The sequence below is a fragment of the Juglans microcarpa x Juglans regia genome, chromosome 7D, assembly GCF_004785595.1.
Source record: "Juglans microcarpa x Juglans regia isolate MS1-56 chromosome 7D, Jm3101_v1.0, whole genome shotgun sequence".
In the NCBI taxonomy this organism is placed as follows: Eukaryota; Viridiplantae; Streptophyta; class Magnoliopsida; order Fagales; family Juglandaceae; genus Juglans; species Juglans microcarpa x Juglans regia.
The window spans coordinates 20,910,492-20,931,245 of record NC_054606.1 but is presented as its reverse complement, the minus strand read 5'-3'; the positions used below and the strand labels follow the sequence as shown (position 1 = coordinate 20,931,245).

The 20,754-nt window shown below is 33.9% G+C and overlaps 2 protein-coding genes and 1 non-coding gene across 6 annotated transcripts; 1 reads left to right on the top strand and 2 right to left on the bottom strand.

Annotated features, from left to right (window-relative positions):
- Positions 1 to 5,693: 5,693 nt before the first annotated feature.
- TRNAL-UAA lies at positions 5,694 to 5,776 on the bottom strand. Its single transcript has one exon. It is a non-coding gene; the product is annotated as a tRNA-Leu (tRNA).
- Positions 5,777 to 5,913: 137 nt separating this feature from the next.
- Positions 5,914 to 9,504, top strand: LOC121239376 (splicing factor U2af small subunit B-like). Of its 4 annotated transcripts, none has more exons than XM_041136617.1 (6): positions 5,914 to 6,231; positions 6,352 to 6,520; positions 7,153 to 7,279; positions 7,394 to 7,859; positions 8,323 to 8,346; positions 9,140 to 9,504. In XM_041136617.1, exons 1-4 carry the CDS (start codon positions 5,995 to 5,997, stop codon positions 7,839 to 7,841), a joined length of 981 nt encoding a protein of 326 aa, XP_040992551.1. In that variant the 5' UTR covers positions 5,914 to 5,994; the 3' UTR covers positions 7,842 to 7,859; positions 8,323 to 8,346; positions 9,140 to 9,504. The 4 variants fall into 4 exon arrangements, with proteins under 4 accessions (XP_040992551.1, XP_040992554.1, XP_040992552.1 ...); XM_041136620.1 differs by having other exon boundaries at positions 9,069 to 9,504; XM_041136618.1 differs by lacking the exon at positions 8,323 to 8,346.
- An 819-nt stretch (positions 9,505 to 10,323) lies between these two features.
- LOC121239843 (histone deacetylase HDT1-like) lies at positions 10,324 to 15,026 on the bottom strand. Its single transcript, XM_041137183.1, has 10 exons — positions 14,872 to 15,026; positions 13,721 to 13,791; positions 13,394 to 13,605; positions 12,627 to 12,640; positions 12,219 to 12,281; positions 12,018 to 12,136; positions 11,340 to 11,423; positions 11,163 to 11,253; positions 10,682 to 10,814; positions 10,324 to 10,595 (listed from the first exon to the last, which is right to left on the bottom strand). Exons 1-10 carry the CDS (start codon positions 14,882 to 14,884, stop codon positions 10,535 to 10,537), a joined length of 861 nt encoding a protein of 286 aa, XP_040993117.1. The 5' UTR covers positions 14,885 to 15,026; the 3' UTR covers positions 10,324 to 10,534.
- Between the last annotated feature and the right edge of the window lie 5,728 nt (positions 15,027 to 20,754).

Sequence of the window (20,754 nt, the reverse complement as noted above, 5' to 3'; positions counted from 1 at the left end):
GTCCATTAACTAGAAGAGTTTATGGAAAATGAAACTGCAAGATAGACTAAAGTTGCTTCTTTAGAAAATAAGCCACAATATTTTTCCCACAAAACCCTTGTCAACATTATCATCCCCCTTGAAAAGGACCAGATCAGATGTCCCTTATGTAAAACAGGACCAGAGGACCTCACACATCTCTTCCTCAGCTGCATTTATTCCAGAGTAATGTGGAGACAATCCAATTGGTCAATTGACACTTCCCTCTTTGCAAGTCAACCGATCTCTAATTGGATTAACAATATTCTCAATCCATCGGCAAACTTAAAAATTCCAGAGGAAGAACATCAAGCTTTTTAGAATTTTGCCACCATAGCAATGGACAATCTTTGATTCCTTAGAAACAAGTTGGAACATAGACAATTAGTACCTTCAATCTCTGTGTATATCGAGTCAGTGTTTAATACCTTCAATCAGCATTCAAGAGCTTGGTCAGAGAAAAACAACCAGATTGGTGAAAATGAAGAAAGGCAACCTGTGGGACATCATCTCATTACCTTTGATGTTGCAATAAAAAAAGAGGGCTCCATCCTAGCAGCCGTCTACTGGAAAGACAGTGGGGAACTATTATTTGCAAAAATAGATCTCATCAGCAAAGTTAGTCTGAATCTAGGAGAAGCATTTGCAACCTTAATGACCATAAAAGAAGCGGAAAAGCTGAGGCTGAAAAAAATAGTTCTAGAAGGAGATTAATGACATGAGCCCCATCATTAATGACATCAGCATCATTTAAATTCATTCAAGGAATGGACAGTGAGGAAAATTCATCGAGCACCAAATCGATGCGCGCACAACTTGGTGCAATGGGCAGCGGTGACGCAAGTCTTGGGTAACATCCCATTAATCCAAATTTCACCATCCTTGCTATAATTTTATAGTGGAAAATATCCACCTCTTAATTCTGTATAATTCTCTAAGCTTCTTGAACTTATAAACTCTATTTTTTATTGACTACGTTCTAATATATATCAATATCATCTTGCGAAAAATAAAATAAAAAAGTAAAGCAAAATTAGAAAAAATAAAAAAGTCAACCTGTCACTTTTCTCGGTCACTTTTATAGGTTCAACTAGCATTTTATATTGTGAATTGCCCTGATTTTGCATATAACACCGCATTACTAAGTGCTTTTGTTTTATTATTATTATTTGTAATTTCATTCGGGGTAAAACTCATCCTAATTTAAGGTGCTTAAAAAATATGGAAAAAAAAAATTATAATACTCTTCAAGCCGGCTGAGATGCCAAATTTGCAACCAGATAATTAGACTCGATAACATAATTTTCCTTGCATGCATTCCCTAGATAACTTGCTGTTCAACTTTGAAGTGAACCAAATTACATCCAAAAGGATACATATATACTCGGACTTGCCAACCACTAACTTTGTGAGTATTAATGGCCGATAAATAATTATATCAATCAACATGACCATATCAAAACGGAAGACCACACTCCACAAGTTGGCATTATTACTGCATTGTGATGACCGATCTGTGCATTAATTTGTACATTCTATTCATAGGGATAGGAATCTGTTTTCTTCTTGTACAAGTTTTCAATTCATGATGTGGATATGCACTATAAAAAATATTAATAAATTTAATCATTTAATTTATATCTTAACGCGATATCATAAATATACAGATCTATACAGAAGATCAGTTGGTGTTTGCTATCTGAAGTGTAAATAATTAAGCTTCGTATAGGAGAGAATACATGCTTTGATGAACGAGATTTTACTTGTAAATGGTCTTTTATTCCCTCTCTTTGGGAGAATCGATAAATAAAGTTTGTTTTGTTTTGTTAGGAATAAAAAAAAAAATCTACTTTGTGTGTAGAAAAAAGCTCTAGTTCAAGTTTTTATCAAAATATGACGATATTAAATAGGAGAGAGATAAATACATAAAATAGGTCATATAACATTTGCACACTAGTCCTTGTATATATATGTAGATTTTTCAAGCAGCATTAGATACTCTATAAATGATATAAGACCTGTTACATGTCACTATAAGAAAAACGGATATTTGTGACTAGTTAATTCTAACAAAATGACTATTTGCAATTAAAATTGATTGCAAATAGTCTTTTGGTTGCAATAAATTGGTCACAAAAATCTATTTTTCTTATAGTGTGTCTTTTATCTCTCTACAGGCCATTTGAAGTTCTCGAATTCATGTAAAAAGATTAAAAAAATATTATTATAATATTATTTTTTTAATATTATTTTTATTCTGATATTTGAAAAAGTTGAATTGTTTATTGTATTTTATGTGAGAGTTTAAAAAAATTGTAAAAATTTAAATTAGATGAGATAAAATGAATTGAGATAATTTGTGTAACCAAACGAGAACTTATTTTGAGTTTTGCTACTCACCATCCTCACACATTACACATTATACTTTATTTTATTTTGTTTTGTTCTTTTTAAACTAATTAAATTTTTTTACTCATCATCTATATACCACACATTTAATAAGAAAAGAAATAATAAAAAAAATATGATTTGTGGAGATAATGAATATTATTTTTCTCAAAGGGGAAAAAAAATAATAGGAAAAAAAGTAGGATATCACTGGCTAAAACTTTATCGTTTGTCTTTGTTTGTGTATTTCCTTAGACTTTATTGTTTGGCTTTGTTTGTGGATTTCCTTATGGATCCATACTTACGAAATGCACATGTTTCCATATCTTTTTATTCCGGCTGATACTGGATGCAGTGTGTGTAAAACATTGATGAAGTATATATTATACTTCAACTTCCAATCCTATAAATGGGATTGGGTATTTTTTAAATAGAGATGTTTTAATTTTGAAGAGATATACATAATCTGAATGAATGTTCTAGCTATAAAAAAATTTCATAAAAGTAAACTCATAAATTAATATGGTTTGATGTGGTACGTTAGATTATAAATTTGTTTCTATTATAAAATAGATTTAATATATCATATGAAGTCATGTCAATTTGTATGTTTATTTTTGTGAGATCTCTTTATAATTGTTGCAAACTTACAAACTCTACACAAATATTTAATACTATTTGCATAAAAATTACAATCTATATAAACAATTTAATGCTATGTTTATATTTCTGGATGTTCGGTCCAATGATATCTCATGATCTAACAAGTGTTTAGAATTTATAAAATAAATAATTCTACATATAATTGTAACGTGCGTAAACACCGCATAAATTAGCATTTATAGTAAATCACGGGAAGGTTTTGCATGGTCCTGTAAATTGTAGCTTTCTGGAAATATCAATCTCATACGCTTTAAAGTTTCTTGTTTCCTCCTCTCTTTTTTGGTTTGATGAGATATGCGAAGGTTTCTTCCACGCAAACACAACATCACGTGATGCCAGAGACGCATACCCAAAAAAATAAAAATAAAATAAAAAAATAAATAATTATATGAGATGTTTTTGTATAATAAATGTGTCAGTTGAGGGGTCCTCTCACATGGCTGTACAGTTAGCCTTTAGGCTCTTGATTAATGTTGTCTTGTTCTGTATTCAGACATGAAGCATCCACTCTGACATTGACACGTCAGCTTCTCCTCATGTCAGCTGCCCATTATTTGGGTGATAGCTTTGATCCCCCATTCTGGGGTCATCTCGTGTTTAATATTCCCTACCTTCTTTTGTATTATTCTCTGCATATTTTCTGTACATTCAATTGACCCATTTCCTAAAAATCTATATGTTTTTTTTTTTAGTTATTTATACCTTAAATACATTATTAATATATTTATAAAATGAATTGTTTGTAGTAGAATTCTTTCGTAATTGTCCAACTCACTTTCTCGATACTGAAAAAACGACGAGCAGTTGATTATTTCATGGCACCGAAAAAGCCATTTGTGTGTTTTAATGGCTAATATCATGTTCCCGATCCTATTTGGGGACGAATTGTAGTTACATCCCGTGATATGATTCTAATTTTTTGCAGGTGAAGATTGGAGTTGCATTATTTATATTCATATATCCCAACACTTTCGCTGGATAGTGAGATGAGATGGAATGATGTGGTTTTAGATAAGTTGAATAAAAATATTATTTTTTAATAGAGAAAACATATTTACAATTGTAAATTATACAACTACCGCATAATCGTTTTGAAAAAAATGAATAAAACATAAAATCTACATAAAAAAAATTTAATTTTTTAATAGTAGACCCTATTATTTTTCAAAACGATTACGCGATGTTTATACACTTTATAATTGTACATAAAATTACTTGATTAGATAATTTCTGTATCCAAATTTCAAACCAACCTCAACCTACCCTTCAATCTCAAAGATTAGGCCTAAAGTTTCTTTCATATCCAGCATCGCCAAAACAGTTACAGAGCGCTAGCACCAGCCTCATGATCCCAGGCCCAAATACTTGAACCTTTAACGTGACCTACACCGAATAATTGGGCCCATGGCTAAGCTGGCAATCTTTGGGTCCGGGCTTTAGCTGTTATAAACAGATCTGATATCAATCTCATCACCTAAAGAATAATGCCAGCTTTTACCGTTTGAATGAGAGTTAGGAAAGATAGCTTCGGTTAAATCTGTTTGTGGGCAATTGTTGATGTTTGTGTTGGAGATAAAATAAGTCTATGGCCCAGCCCACGAGAGGACATATTGAGGCCCATGATCATGCAACGGAGAGATAAATAACCTGAAAATAAATAAAGCCAAAAATGATGGATGATTGGAGTGGCAATATTAGATACAAACCGTGTACTTAAAATATGATACGAAATTAGTAAATTTAGATTTTATATAAATAGGTTTGGATTAAAATTAATTGATTCGTTAAGACACGATTAACAGGCAGATAGCCTACTTAACATGAAATCAACCCGCAATAACTTGTTTAGATAGAAAGATAAAAATGACAAATCACATATTGATATGTGGTGTAGAAGATGATAAGTAACATTTTTTATATTTTATTATTGTTGGATTTATAGTACTGATTTTGTTAGTAGGCACGTGTACCTCCGTCCAAGTATCATTACGAGCCATTCAACCGTGTTGTTGACTTCCAACTTTGACAAAAAAATTGCATCAACATTATGTATAAAAATAAAAAAATAAAATAACGAATGATACATTTTCTTCTCAATTTGCTCACTTGATATGCCCTTAGTGCAAATTGAATTTTTTTTTGTTGGTTTTTTATTTCAAACATTTTTTAAACATGTTTAAACACATTTTTAAAAATTAAAAAAAATACCAATGCACTAATAGTCATTTTTTTAATCAGTAAACCAAAAAAATTTAAAAAAAAATTAAATATATAAGCGGTCAAAATGAGAGGACATACTAACATTATTGAAATATAAAATAATATCTATCATGTAAAAACAACATAGTTTTGACCGAAGCAAGAATGTTAAAAGAGTTTATAGTTGTAAGTTGTTTATACTGCGTTTGAATATTAAGGTGATCTTAAATAATTTGAGTTGATCTGTGAATAATAGTATTTTATGAGTTCTATTAAACTATGTTTGAATGTAAATAGAATGAGATGTGTTTAAATATATAAAATAGGTTGATATGGGTTTAATTTTTTTATGATAAGATAAAAAAATAATAGATTAGTTTGAGATGAATTAAATTAATTTCAATAAATAAAAAACGATAACGAAATGCTGGCTGTGGGGTTCGAACCCACGCGCACTTATGTGCAGAAGATCTTAAGTCTTCCCCCTTAACCTCTCGGGCAAACCAGCTTCTTGTCTACGAATCATGTCGTTTTATTTAATTACCATAATAATTCAAAGGAACTATCTAGAAGAAATAGAGAAATCATCCAACGGTGCAGATTATATATGACAGATCCAGATATAATCATATAAGTATTCTCTCCGTCATCCATTAATCCAACCAAAACCCCCGCCCCAACCCTGATAGATTCTGATTCAGAGAAACAAGGCTAAAGAATAGTGCAATGGCGGAGCATTTGGCTTCGATATTCGGGACGGAGAAGGACCGCGTGAACTGCCCCTTCTACTTCAAGATCGGAGCTTGTAGGCATGGAGACCGCTGCTCCCGCCTCCATACCAAGCCCAGCATCAGCCCCACTGTTCTCCTCTCTAATATGTACCAGCGCCCCGACATGATCACCCCCGGTGTTGATGCTCAGGGCCACCCCATCGACCCCCGCACCATACAAAGGCATTTCGAGGTTTCTGATTGAATTGTTATTTCTATGCGTTTTGGGTTTTTACTAGTGGTTTGTTTGGTCTTGTATTTATAATTTATGTTCTTACGCAATTTCTATAATTGGGGAAATTGGGGTTTTTAGGAATTCTATGAAGATCTGTTTGAGGAGCTAGGGAAGTACGGAGAAATTGAGAGCCTCAATGTTTGCGATAACCTTGCTGACCACATGGTTGGTAATGTCTACGTTCAGTTCAGAGAGGAGGAACATGCTGCCAATGCTCTCCGGAACCTTACCGGAAGATTTTATGCTGGTTAGTTTTTTTTCTTTATCAATTTCCCGACTACTGTTCTGTTGGGGTTTCTACGTGTCTATTTCATTTTCGAACTTTTGTTGTCTTTATAAATTGCGAATTCCGAGAATAAGTTAGCTATTGTCTGCAACCCGTACGACCACTAATTCAATTGAAACACTCTTTTAAGGATTGATAACTGACGTGGCTTAAGCAGAAATAATTTCACAAATTGACGTGGTTCATCGTTAGATCTAATTTATAATAAAGTAATTTTAGAATCTGATAAATCCATACGAAGTTGTGACACGAAGTCATGTCACAACGTCAGTTTGTGAGATTACTTTTGTATAATTTTTTATCACTGAAGTATTTCTCTTTGTGGCTTCATGTAATTTTCCTTATCCGAAGAATTGTTCATCTTCACAATTGTCATGCATTTTACACACTAACAAGCTCTCCTATTTAAGCCCTTATACAAAGCATGGTAAGTGTATTTTCTTTTGGAGTTGCGCTCTCTCTCTCTCTCTCTCTCTCTGATACGCCACTATGAAAAAACTTTGTACTTTCGTGGCCCATATCTTTAATTGATATATAACGAGAACCTGGCCAACTTTCATCTCACTTTGGGAACCCAAATATTGTAATTGCAGGCCGTCCCATCATTGTCGACTTTTCTCCGGTGACAGACTTCCGTGAAGCCACCTGTAGGCAGTATGAGGAGAACACATGCAACCGTGGTGGATACTGTAATTTTATGCACTTGAAAAGGATTAGCAGGTTAATCTCCTCTCCTTTACTTTTTTAAAAATATATATTCTCTGGAATATGTAATGTGGAGTTCCGCCTGAACTTGTTGAGCTGAATGTGTTCGATTGTGATGATCTTTGTCAGGGAGTTGAGGCGTCAATTGTTTGGGAGGTACCGACGAAGGCACAGTCGCAGTCGCAGTCGAAGCCCCTACAGGCATCGTAGCTATGAAGAGCGCTCTCACGGAAGCCATGGTTCAGGAAGAAAGTATGATGAAAGGGACCGTTATTATGAAAGTCAGAGCAGGAGGCATAGGAGTGAAGGACCTGGCCATAAGCGAGAACGAAGCAGAAGTAGGAGCCCTGGGGGAAGGAGGAACCATAGTCCGGTTAGGGAAGGCAGTGAGGAGAGACGTGCCAAAATTGAGCAGTGGAACCGGGAAAGGGAACAACATCAACAGCCAGACAATTCTAGTAAGGTTGACAATTATGGAAATAATGATGGCAGTTATAATGGACATATGCAGAATGGAGATCAGTACGATGACTACCAGCAGCAGCGGAGTCCACTACAAGAAGGATATAATTACTGATCTTTTTATCTGAATCTGGTGTGTTTCCTCTCTTTTTGTGATTTTGATATTGTGTTTACTTCATTAGGAGAAAGTTACATTTCTGTTAGAAAAATGCTACATATTATGCCCTCATCCCACTTTTATTCCACTACAATAAGGTGAAATTGCCCACTTTTAAAAAATAAGAGATGATCCAAGGGTGATGTAAAGTACTAAATTGTACCCAAGTAGGCGAAATATGCTTACCTTACCTTACCTCATGAGTTTTTATCTTCTTTCTAGCTTATTAGAATGTAATTAGGTGTCTCACTTTGTATACTTCATGTGTACTTGAGCATTGCCTAGTTTCATTTTATTCAATAAAGATTCTTACTTATCAAAAAATAAAGGCCATTTTTAAAGTGGGATAAGAGTGGGACAGGTGTGTAGTATATAGTATTACTCTGCAAAGACCAATAATTATATTAAAACAGCTTACAATCCATATTTCACTTTGCAGTTGGTGTGCAGATTCACAGTTCTGGTATGGAATGTAAATTTTTTTTCCCTTTGCCTTTTCATGTGCATGCATACTCCTTGACTGTTAGCTTCATGGATGCTTTGCTGCAGGATAGGCTTTTAAGAACTATCATCTTAACCTTTTTACCGATGTCTTTGCCTTGATTATATCCAGATTGATAAAGAAACCTTTGAACAACTCCATCCTTTACGTTTTAAATTAACAAGAAGCAGCCCCCCCCCCCCCCCCCCCCCCCCCCCCCCCCCCCCCCTCTTTCCAAAAAAAAAAAAATTGCGTGTTAACTAGCATTCAGTTCATCATTTAGAATTGTATGAATAACTGCTTTTCATCCGATTTACCTTCTTCAGTTTCCTTTCTCAAGTGCGCCCTGCAATCAGAACTGTTATAGAAACTTCGATACACGATCTGATAAGTTGAATTCTTAGTAACAGAGGAAATACCAAGTCATTTTTCAGAAGTTGTTGCTTGACCTCTAGTCAACAGAAAGGACTCCTGCGGTTTAACTGTGCTTCAGTAGCATGCAATCTCTCTCTTTTAATTTTTAAATTTGTGAGTGTACACAAATGATTTTACAGTTGGACTCTGAGAAACCACCGCATGTCAGGGAACGATCAAATTTCATGGTTCTGTTTCTGGTTTTGTTTTCTCCTAAATCTCTTTTGATCTTTACCATCCCATAATTTACAATTAATTGGTGATCTTATCCATGTTATTGAGTTTTGCAGGTTCAGGTATCCCTGCTTCTCAGGACCAAGCAATTGTTTTAATTGCTGCTTACCATAAAATTTGTTTACAGGTTGGGTGCGGCGGCAGGCGTATGTGTTTACAGGATGTATCTGGTCTCGGTTTGGTTGAGAAAGAAACAGCTGCAACCCAAATCGTTAGGTTTTGAGAGCTGTAGGTGGTGGGGAAGTCTTTGAATGTTTTATTCGGTAGTGTGTTCTGGTCACATTGCAGGTCAAGGATGGATGGATGGATGCAGCAAAAAACATTTGATATTTTTGGGGCCAATTTGGTGTAATGGTATTTTATTATTCTCCATTTGTATTAGATGGGTTTTAACCTTGTTGACATAATTAGGATTTGCATAATCTTTGTTTTCAGAGTGTATTGACACTTGGTAAGATTGTGTTTTGGTTATCCGACGTTTGATTTTCTTCACTGAATCGTCTTGGTGGGTTTTTTCTAGATTTCTTCAATTATCTCTCATTCTACTCTGTTGTACATATCAGAGACTATGAAATATATATCGAGTGCTAACTGTTAAATGGTCACAAGAACTTTTAAGCAATTTTTTCCATAGTTTCAATGCATTTTGAATTAAATATTATATTTCTTCAACTTTTAACTGGCAACTAGTGGACTGCCATTTCATGAAAAAAAGTAAATAAGTTGGTTTGTTTTTTATTTGTTTTTTAATAATAAAATATTATTTAAATATATTTTTTTAATATTAATTTTATGTTGAGATTTTAAAAAATTTATTTATTTTATTTTATGTAAAAATTTTAAAAGAATTATAATAATTAAATGAGCCGATGATGACAAATAAAGCATAAAAAACTCGAGACCTATATATTGACCTCGAAGTGAAGACTACCTATTAAAAGATGAAAAGTTTGTTAATAATAATAAAATAATTTATATATGATAATAAAATCATTCAAGTTAAATTTTAGAACAAAATTAAGTTAAATAAAAATATTATAAAATTAAAATATAAGTAGAATATAATTTTCGTTTTAAAATTTAAAAAACTTGTATTATTTTTTGTATTTGTTTGAAAGTTCAAAAAAATTATAATAATTAGATCAAAAAAAATTAATACTCTAAAATTAAAAAAATATTTATATTTGAATAATACTTGCGAAAAAAATTTTAGAAAATTTTGAGAAAAATTTTACAAACAAGCCCTTGGCAATGCTAAAAGTTCCACGAAGCTGACTAATGTAGATAAAAGCTGGGACAACACAAAATATGAGACAAAATCACCACCTCCATTAAAATGGTCCAAGAAGCACAATAGGGATATACTAAATCCTTGAACAGAACTCCAAAAACAACTAGAAAATTCTCTTGTATACCATGCCAAAACCCCTAATAAAACTCGACTCTGTAACCCATCCCATGAAAAAAATCCAGAACATGCTACGGCTGTGCATGTACAGATAATCAATCGTCCACCAACTACTTATTTTTCACCATGCTTGGCCTTTGTGTGTGACTGAAGACCAACATCTGAGGTGAAACTCCTGCACAAGATAAAAGCTGTAAGAACACAATGCAACCTAATTTAGAATAGGAGTAACACTTTCCATTGTTGCAAGTAAAAACATACTTGCTACAAGACTTGCAAGAGAATTGACCAACAGATTTTGGGGTCTGCGGCTTAGCTTGGTCGCTATTTGCAGGAGTCTTTCCAGCCTTCTTGGAAGGATGCGGGGTTGCCGTATGACCACCCTTCTTACCATCTATAAAATAAAATAAACACCACCAATTATCAAATAAAGTCTTGAGTGCAGAATTAAAGCTCGCCAAAACTTTCAGGCAGATAAAAATATTGCTTATTTAGCAGTTACTTAAAAGCCAGCTGAAATTCAAAATCAGGAGGTAAACAATGTGACCTTCAAGGAAGATGATCAATGTGTCCAGAAATAAAATTAATTAATATGAAAGTTGAGATAATAAAGAAACCCAAATTCAAACAAAAATTATAGGACCTTTTTTCAAATTGCTATAAGTCAAGCACATCATAGGAATTAGTCGAACAAACCTACAAAAAATAATAAAAAAAAGGGAACAAAGACAGACAAAATCACCTGTCTTTTGAGGAGTAGCTGGTTTTGCCTTTTTAGCAGGTATGGGAGTATTGTGTGCAGCATCAGAGGGCCTCTTCTTTCCCAATTCAACCTTTGTCGTTAAGAAATGATTATTATCAATGATGCCCAGAAATTAAAAAAAAAAAAAAAACTAGAGTACAATAAACAGTCAAATACCTTCTTCGGTGTTTCTTCACTCTCCTCATCAGAGTCATCATCAGAGTCATCACCAGACTCAAATGACATTGCATCATCATCATCATCATCCTATAACAATAAGTTACACAATTCAAAGCTGGTCAAATAATGTTCGATTAGCATGTTCAAGAACAAAAAATGTAAAAAGGAAAAAGAAATAAGATATGTTTACTCATTAGGGGTTTGCACAAACAAGTGACACACTAAAGAGTCAGAGAATACTCGAATCAAGAAGCCCAAGATGTTTTTACATTAGGTATTAACATCAGGGAAAAAGAAAAATGCTCAAATATGTTCTCAAGATTTAAATTTTGATTTGGGTTTTTACAAAATTGTATTAAAACATAAGAGCATATTTACGGCCATTTTCAGAACTTGTAACGGAGAAGTAGAAGATGAATGCTATTTCTCAGCTTGCCTTGGATCTTAGTATAAAATATAATGAGGACCTACTGCAATCATGTTACAATTGCTAGCCATGAACTTTGGTTGCAGTTTCATATCTTCAAAAGTGGAAAAAAGAAAAAACTTACTAATAATACACACATCTGGGGCTTTTGCATTAAGCATTATAACTCATTTCCATATAATGCCAAATCAGATAAAGGGAAAAAGATCACAAATTCATCTAAAGCCAAATTAGAAATTCATGCATACCTGATCACTAGAATCATCATCCTCATCATCTTTGATTGGTTCTACAAGCTTAACCTGCTTTTCAGAAGATTCAGGCTTGGAAGCAGCTTTTTGAGTGGTAATTGTTGAGCCAGCCTTGCCTGAATATTAGTTATCAGTCAATGGCAGAAAGACATTAAATCTCTAAATAAAGTGAAAGTAAAATGCAGGGGCATCATCCACCATTTTCTCTACTAATCAGTGGCAAATCCTCCAACTCTTCATCCTCTGAATCAGTATCAAAATCTGTACAATTTCAAAAAGGTAGATTATTTTAATAAGTAGAAAACAGTAAAGTATTAAAAGTCAACTTTTATATGACGAGGAATCCTGGAGACCATGCAAATGCAATGTCTTTTAACCAGTTACATCCCTGGACCCGTGTGATGCGTCCACATCACACAAATCAGGTAAATAATCTAATTTTCACCGGTGAGACACCATTTCTTTAAGTTTTTTGCTTCAGACCTTAGACTTGGGGAGAGGATACCCCCCAAGCCCAAGGACCTGACCACTTGAGCCAACACCTAGGGTTATGTCTAACAGTCAAATTTACGATATGTTATAGAAAAGGCAATTTTTCACACTCACCGTCATGATCATCCGTGGCAGAGACAACAGCAAAGAGTCAAGGAATTCACAGGTAAAAAATAGAGGCAAGCACACACTGGTTATAGTAATCAACACCACCAAAGAAAATGATGTAGTTGAGCCTCAAGCAATTCATATGCAACAGCTAATCGCATGATTTGAAAATGGAAAAAAAAATTGGGAATAGAAATAAATATGAAACAAGGTGCACGCCCTCCACTACAACTCAGTGCCAAAAGAAATTATTTGTCAAGCAAAATAAGACTCAGAGAGAGCATCATTTAACTAGAAAATAAGTATATGGGTAGTGTTTAAATGTAACCAACATTCTTGCATCACAAAGAACTGAGCATCACAAATTTATCCATGTTGACTGCAAGAAATAAATCAACCAACTAAATAATCCAGACAAAAGAAAAAGGATTAAACTTTAAATTAATTCATACAACTCATTACTGATTCCATATGACCGACAGCCTTTTTGAGGCAGTGACGAATTTCAACCTGAAATTTGTAGTTTATGGAGAAGACAACCCCCTGCCCCGGCTCTCCTTTTCTAGACCAATGCAATGCAGAGATGCACAGCTTATGAGACTTCAACAAGATTAAAAAACATAACTTTAATAAGGACTTCAAGCAGATCCAAGCTATAAAGAAAATTTATGATCTAATAACTCATCCTAAGAGAAGAAAGCTGAAAACTATCAACCAATTTGTATAAGGGAAGTATCAAAGAATCACTGAACAGGAAGAAGCGAAAAGGATATTCCTCTGGAGTAAATGCTTTGTAGCCAAGAAAGTAGACACTCCCATGTTTCCAGTTGTGAGAGAGCTCAAACTCCTTCTCAAAAACCAAATCAAAAGATAGCTGAGGGAAGTTCTCCTGGGAAAGGGTTCCCAAGACAAGTTTCTGATCATCAAACTTCAAGAAGAGAGGGACTGATTCATTTCCCTTTGTCTTAAACTCACCCAAAGATGCCTGGACAAAAAGCAGCATTTCAGACATTCCAAGAACGTGCAAAATAATTGTATATCATGTAGAGAATATAACCCAAAACAAGCAATAGTACAAGTACAAGTACAAGCACTCTTACCTGCGAAAGATGTATGACCTTCTCCTCACCAGGTTTAACTTTAAGAGGCTGCCCTGCCTTGACTTCAACACCTTAAAGAAAAGAAAGAAGAGCTGCTCAACATCTGCCCATCCATTGATATTAATGGATAGATAAATTACAACAAAAGTGATCATACTACAATATGAGTTGACCCTGACCACAGTAAGGCACAATATGCAGATGTACCCACAACTATATCTCATCAAGACACCATCAGAATAACTCAAAATCAGAACACTTGTTGTATACACATCAGAAAATAAAAGATTATAACCCCCAATAACTTAATATATCAGAAAGACACCTGACTCAAAGACCACTAAAAATGGTAGAGGCAACACGACGCCCTTCATCATAATCATAAAGAGCCAAACAAAAACAGATAATAAAAACAGCCATAGGAAATTATCATTATGTGCCTTGGAAAGAACACAAAAAACTCAAAAAGAATTTAAGTGCCATTTGCGCAATTTCACTATTAGCTATCTCGTACTCTCGGACCCAGAATCCTCTGTATTCTCTTTCAAAAACGAAAGGACAATCGATCATGAGAAAAACAAATTTCTAAATATACCACGCTGATAAGTGAGATTCTTTTTCGGCAAAACCTAAAAATTAAAATAAACCATTTCCAGCATTTAGTTTTTTTTCCCGCGCATTTACAGCATCTTACCAAACAAAAATTATGCGACTCCATGAAGCAAACACTGAAGTAACAGAAACATGACAGGCTACTTCTACAGACAGAAAAAAAAAAAACAAATTCACCAGCTCCAAGCGACAAACACTAAAATAACAAGACCAGCAAGCATGAAGGGAGAAAAATCAGAAAGTAGATTTCCAATACAGTGAAAAAATGAAAGAAGCATAATCACCAATATACTCTCTCTTCTAGAAAATCCAAAAGAAAAATATGAAATCCATTTTCCCGAGATGAAAGTGTTCGCATTCAGAGACAACGAAACAGACGGACAAAATCAGTTGCACGATGAGACAAGAAACAAAATTTGACGGACAAACGAAGCAACGAAAGTCCGTGTCAAAGAAATTAGATATGTGAAACCCAACCCAAATAGTATCATGATGATGATGGAGGAAAATGAAGTGAGGAGAGTATAAAAGGAGCTTACCCCAAAACTCCATGGCAGGCAAGAGAGGAGGAGGCTAGGGTTTGAGGAGGGTTTTGGAGAGGGAGGGTGAAGGGAGCAGCAAGAGGAGAAAATGTCAGGGTTTTGAACTTTGAAGGGGCATTTTATAAGAAAGTTGCCGCCGTGTTTTTAGGGTTTCTGTTTTCAGAGTCTCAGACCGAGAAAGTATGCGTGCGACTGCTTTTGGGCCTGCTTGGGCCCTGGCCTGGCCTCTCCGGTGCGTTTTATAAACTACTTTTACTATTTTACTAGTGTCCGAGTTGATTGGATTTTCCATTTTTTAACCATGGGCAGGAAGAAATCATACAAATGAAAAAAACAGTAGAGAAATGAAATTTGAAGTTTGAAACGTGGAATTTTTGTATTTAAAAAAAAAAAAAGATAAATTTGAGATCTACATAAAAAAATTACTTTTTTAGTAATGATCCTTACTTTTTTTCAAAGAGTATAGCAATTGAAGATTGATGTGAAAGTAGGTTCGATGCATTTTAATATTGGAAATGATCCATTAGACGAGATTTTGTGTATAAAACTGGTAGAATTTTAATCCAAGATTAATGGTTTCGATTTTACTATTTTTGGGTTACAAGAAGATGAATTGATTATACAAACACGAATGTTAATGAAAGGAATGCATGTTGGGGGAGATTGGATATGAGAATGATTCTCACAAGAGTTGTATTATATACAATTCCTTTTATGCACTCTTTACGCACTCTAATATGTGATTGTTTAAAACAGTTATTTTATATTAAAAAAAATAACGCAGACAATTACATTAACGGAATGTACAAGAAGTACGTAAAAATAACTGCACATAGAATTTTTATTCTCACAATGATGTGGGCGGCAGCCAATTGGTGAGATTGTTCACTGAATAGTTGGTAATTATGTGGATTTTGTAAATAGACCATGAGGAAAAATCTTTGAGGATAGGTATGATGTTCTTTACTATGGGCACAATTCTCCAATTTGTTGTAATATGGATTTTGATGGCGATGATGCATTTGAATCTCCTTCCAAGATTATATTGTGCATTCCTTGAACTCAAATCTTTGTGCTAATTTTACTTTTCTAACTAACAGTTCATTTTGCACGTATTTTTCTTCCCATGCATGTAATAGTAAGTAGAGTTCTTGTTGAGTTATGGTATATTATGGTTGTAATGAGGAGGTTGGTGTAAACTTCTACCTCAAGGTTAATTTTATATTTGCTTTGGAGCACAACTATCCAATCTTCCTTTTCAAGTTCTTTGAGGTCTATACATTCTCTTGCTTTAGAGAATATATATTTAACCTATTTGATCCTATTCCATGATATTGAGTGTCTATTGACGATGATGGTTGCAAAAGAACAAGGTCATACATATTCAATGCTATCGTTGCAAAAAATAAAAATAAGAGTAATAGTGTTAAGAATGGTTTTGATCCACTATGATATTTGTTTGCAACAAAGAATGTGGACATGAAATGGCTAGTTGTAATTTAGCCAAATCTTGGACTATTGGCATTCTAGAAATAGGTGTTAAGAAGTTTTTGTTACTGGCATTGCTAGTTCTCTCCCACTGAGATGTGGATGGTTGGACTCCTTTTATGTAGATGTGAAAAGTTGAGACCCTAACTGTGAGAATAAAGATGGCTAGGCAAGATAATCTATAGAAGGGGATGCCTCTACCATCTTATCAATGGAAAGGGCTGACCCATCGACAAAAGGGAATGATTGGACTGCCCTATCAATGAAGGGGGATGATTCTATCTAGTACTAGTGTGGATTGTTCTCGCAAGAGTGGTCTAATAGTATTAGGAGCCTAATATGAGGTAAAGGTAAGTCATGGGGAAGAGGAAAGTTAAAAATATTAACAAACAAGTAAGTATGAGATTTTTACTCAATGTTAAGGGATATCTAGCTTATCGAGCTTTATTCTAGTTATGACATTTCGTGTCCACACAACATCTTCAATAGTTTCATTGTTGCAAGTGTTATAATATTTGCTAACCAAATATTCATCCACAATGCCGTCAGTCACTTCTGCTTCACGTTTGTTGGTTTTGATGAAGACAACTGAATTTAGACATCTTCATCTGCTACATAATATACTCGAGACATTTAGGAAGACAACATGAATGAATCATTAATAATTCAATCACTAATGTGTGCTAAATGAGAAAAACTCACAATATTAAATCTAAACTCGTCCTCCTTAAAACCTTTATCCCTTGTAATGTCCGCCCAATGACACTTGAATAACACATCAAGATCCATCAAAATATATAACATCAATTATGTGAGTTAATTGGCTATACCAAGCAGGGCCATCTTCAATGCATATGCTAATATTGTAATTTTGAGTTTTCTTTCCACTTTCATGATTCCCAGTGTGATACTTCATACCGTTGACAACAATGCGTTTAAATTCTTTAATAACCTGTATGAGACCTTTAGAATGGATTACGACTTTACGATCCAATTTATTTCTTCTAATGTCATCAATTTTCATTACCTGAAAGATAGTTTTGATTGGTATTCATTAAATTGATGAGAACAACATAAACATAATTTATTATGTAATATATTATTGAACGTGACATAACAATTATATAGTCTCGAAGCCAATTACCAAATTTGTATTGGTGCCTCTTATGTAGTTCGTCATTCGATAAATAATTGAACTAACAAAATTGGTATTGCCATTAATTCCAATCAATTGTGCTCTTCAATATTTTCAAGTGCATCTTATATATGTATATGGAATAACAAATGCACGTTACAATTACACAAATATAATTAAACTATAATTTAATTTATTCGTATTAATAATCAAACTCTCATGCAGAATGAAGTGAAATCATCAGAGTTGAGAAGTGTATAGCGAAGGGCTTGAGTTCATAACATAAAATTGAGGAACGTCAACAACTTCCCCTTTAAAATCATTAAGGTTTTAAATGATCTATCGAATATCATTTGTGCATATTCCAAATAATGAGAACAAAACATCAATAATTCATTCAAAAAATATCTTTAAGCAATTAGGCTTATTATCCACCCCTAGCGGTCAAGAAACCGGCCATCCTATCCCTTGCACCACCATGGATAAGAGGGCCATGGTTGTCTCCAGCCTTGTCCAACTTGAGCGGGTAATCTTGCTTGAATGCTAGGTAAGGAAACTTTCCTACGGACCATTCGTCCACCCGTGGGCCTCAATGGGTCGATGGGCCCAAAACCTATTTTAGAGCCATTTTTGGGTCATAATCCCTTTTTAAAGTGCTTTTTGTTCAATTTTGGATATAGATATTATTTTTCAGTCCGAATATAGCAAGATAAATACAAATTTTATAAATCTAAAATATATAAAAATAAGATTTATTACTTATCAAAAATATTATAAAAATAAGATTTATCTTTAAATATAAACAGACCTAATAAAGTTTCTAACTAATAATTCTCAAATTTTACAAAGTAGTCTAAAACTATTATACATTAATCTATAGCAATTTTGTACCATAAGTCAAGAACAATAGGAACATATAACAAAACGTTGATCTTATTTAAATCTTACCAATATTTCTCATACTTGAGTCTTATGTTCAATGCCATAACACCTAAACTAAATCAACACTTTTGCATATTTCATCCAATTACTCATTTATCTGTCAAATTTGTTGACAATATTGATTATATGTTGCATATAAAGATCCAAAAAAACTAAAAAATTATACAAAAACCCAGATATTTTCCCAATCCACATCGTTAGGCTGTTCAGATCTCCCTTCGACCTCATCAAAATGACAGAAATATTGCATGTTCTCATCTCCCACGACATCAAAAGTCTTTTTACATTGTTCAGCTGTTTCCAACATCAAGAAGGTTGAGCTCTATCTTGTTGGAACATCAAAATAAAACATGTTCTTACATTCGAGACCCGCAACATAATCAAAATTTGTGAATTTCTCAAGTCTAGCCGATCTCACAAACGTCATTGCACTTCTTATATTTGTAATCGATTCATGAATATCTTTCAAAATGTTGGTCACAATAAGGTTAAGGATATGTGCACAATACTGAACATGCAAAAATTCACAATCCAATATGGACATTTTCTCTCTAACCCTATTCCCTAAATACTTAACTATAATATCGTTAGATGAAACATTTTTCATTGTTATTGTTACCATCCGCTCCAAACCCCACTTATCACTATCTACAAAATGATTAGTTAAACACATGTTCAAATTTTGGATTGAGGTTCATGCATCAATGCTTAGACAAACTCTTTGACCCTTCAATAAATTTTTTAATAAATCATTCTCAAGTCCATATATTCTAAGAAGATCCTCCACTACTGTGTGATGAGAATGAATGTTGAACTTAGGTTCCAAGTCCTTAGAGTAGGTTTGGAACCATTCAACCTCCACAAATTGAAATTGTATCTCATCAATTATGATCATACGAGCTAGACTCCTTCTACACCATTCTGAGTCAAACTTCACAAATCCGTTCAATGTATTACCTTCACTACTCTCATTCGCTATTTTCTTACATCCAATAAATATTTTAGATTGTTTTTTTTTTTTTCAAATACTTCATGTCTTATAGGACTCTTCTAAATTATTTTTCAAGTGGGAAATACCATGTCGTTCTTAGTGACAACCATAAATAATACCACAATGAATATAATTTTCTTGTGGGTCATTGGAGTCATTACCTCTAATTTGGTAAAATGTTCCAATGTGATAGAGAAGTTTTTTTTCTTTGGTGGACCCATGGATGTAGGGGTAAGGGTAGGCGTAGGGGCATAACACTAGTGCTAATGTTTGGACATGGAGAAATATTATGATCATTAACATTAGTAGAATGATCATGTGTGACACTCACAGATTTCGCTTGGGATAATAAGGACTTTGAAGCGTCGAGACATGCAACACAAGGTTACCTGTCCTCGTTCATGACAATTAAATGCAATGCACCTAGCATGTATCTAGTAATATGCAATATTCACAACGGATAAATTTTTTTAGCAATACTATGCATCAAACGAGATATATCCCAAAAATTTTGAAAAATAATACATAAACATTAGAGTAATAGATATTCTTGATTACAACATAAGTTTAAAAGATTTGTAATCCCAAAAGTATGGGAAGTAGAGCTCCATAGGTACATGCATAAACTAAATCATCTATTGGGCTAGCCCGTCAAGTAGCTCGCCAACTCGATCAGGGATGCCATAATACTATCTATGAATCAGATCATAGAGGCTACGAGCTTCGCATCATGTATACACTACCTAGTTGATCGTCTCCAATTGGCCAACATCCGTTGTATCTCCTAATCCTGACATATCATCTACCATTTCGGGGAGAATGGTAGTTGAGACTATTACGATGAAATTTGAGTACAAATATTAGTAAGTTAACAAAGAACCTAACTGACAGCTTAAAGATGCATGTATGACAGTATAAGTATGAATGCATAACATTATCTTAAATAAACTTGATGTGACTTGACATTTAACATGACGTGTACTGACATGACTTGAACTTGAACATGAACTGAACTTGGATTGAACTTAAACTGACTGAACGCTTAAATAACATGAGCATGAAAGTGAAATACATGAGTTTCGAATCTTGTTCATTAAATAAGCATGATTAATAAAAATGACCATGTGAGTGCTACATGATTCCCCTTGAGCCATGTCTCCCTACCAATTACAGCATCAAAACACAGGTATTTGTACCAACTATGAGTGCATTAACATACGTACCAATTCACAAGTATTTGCACATACTATGAAAAACATAATGTCCATATCCCATATAAGGTATTTACACCAGCATGAGTACGTATGACATGAAATTGAAAGTA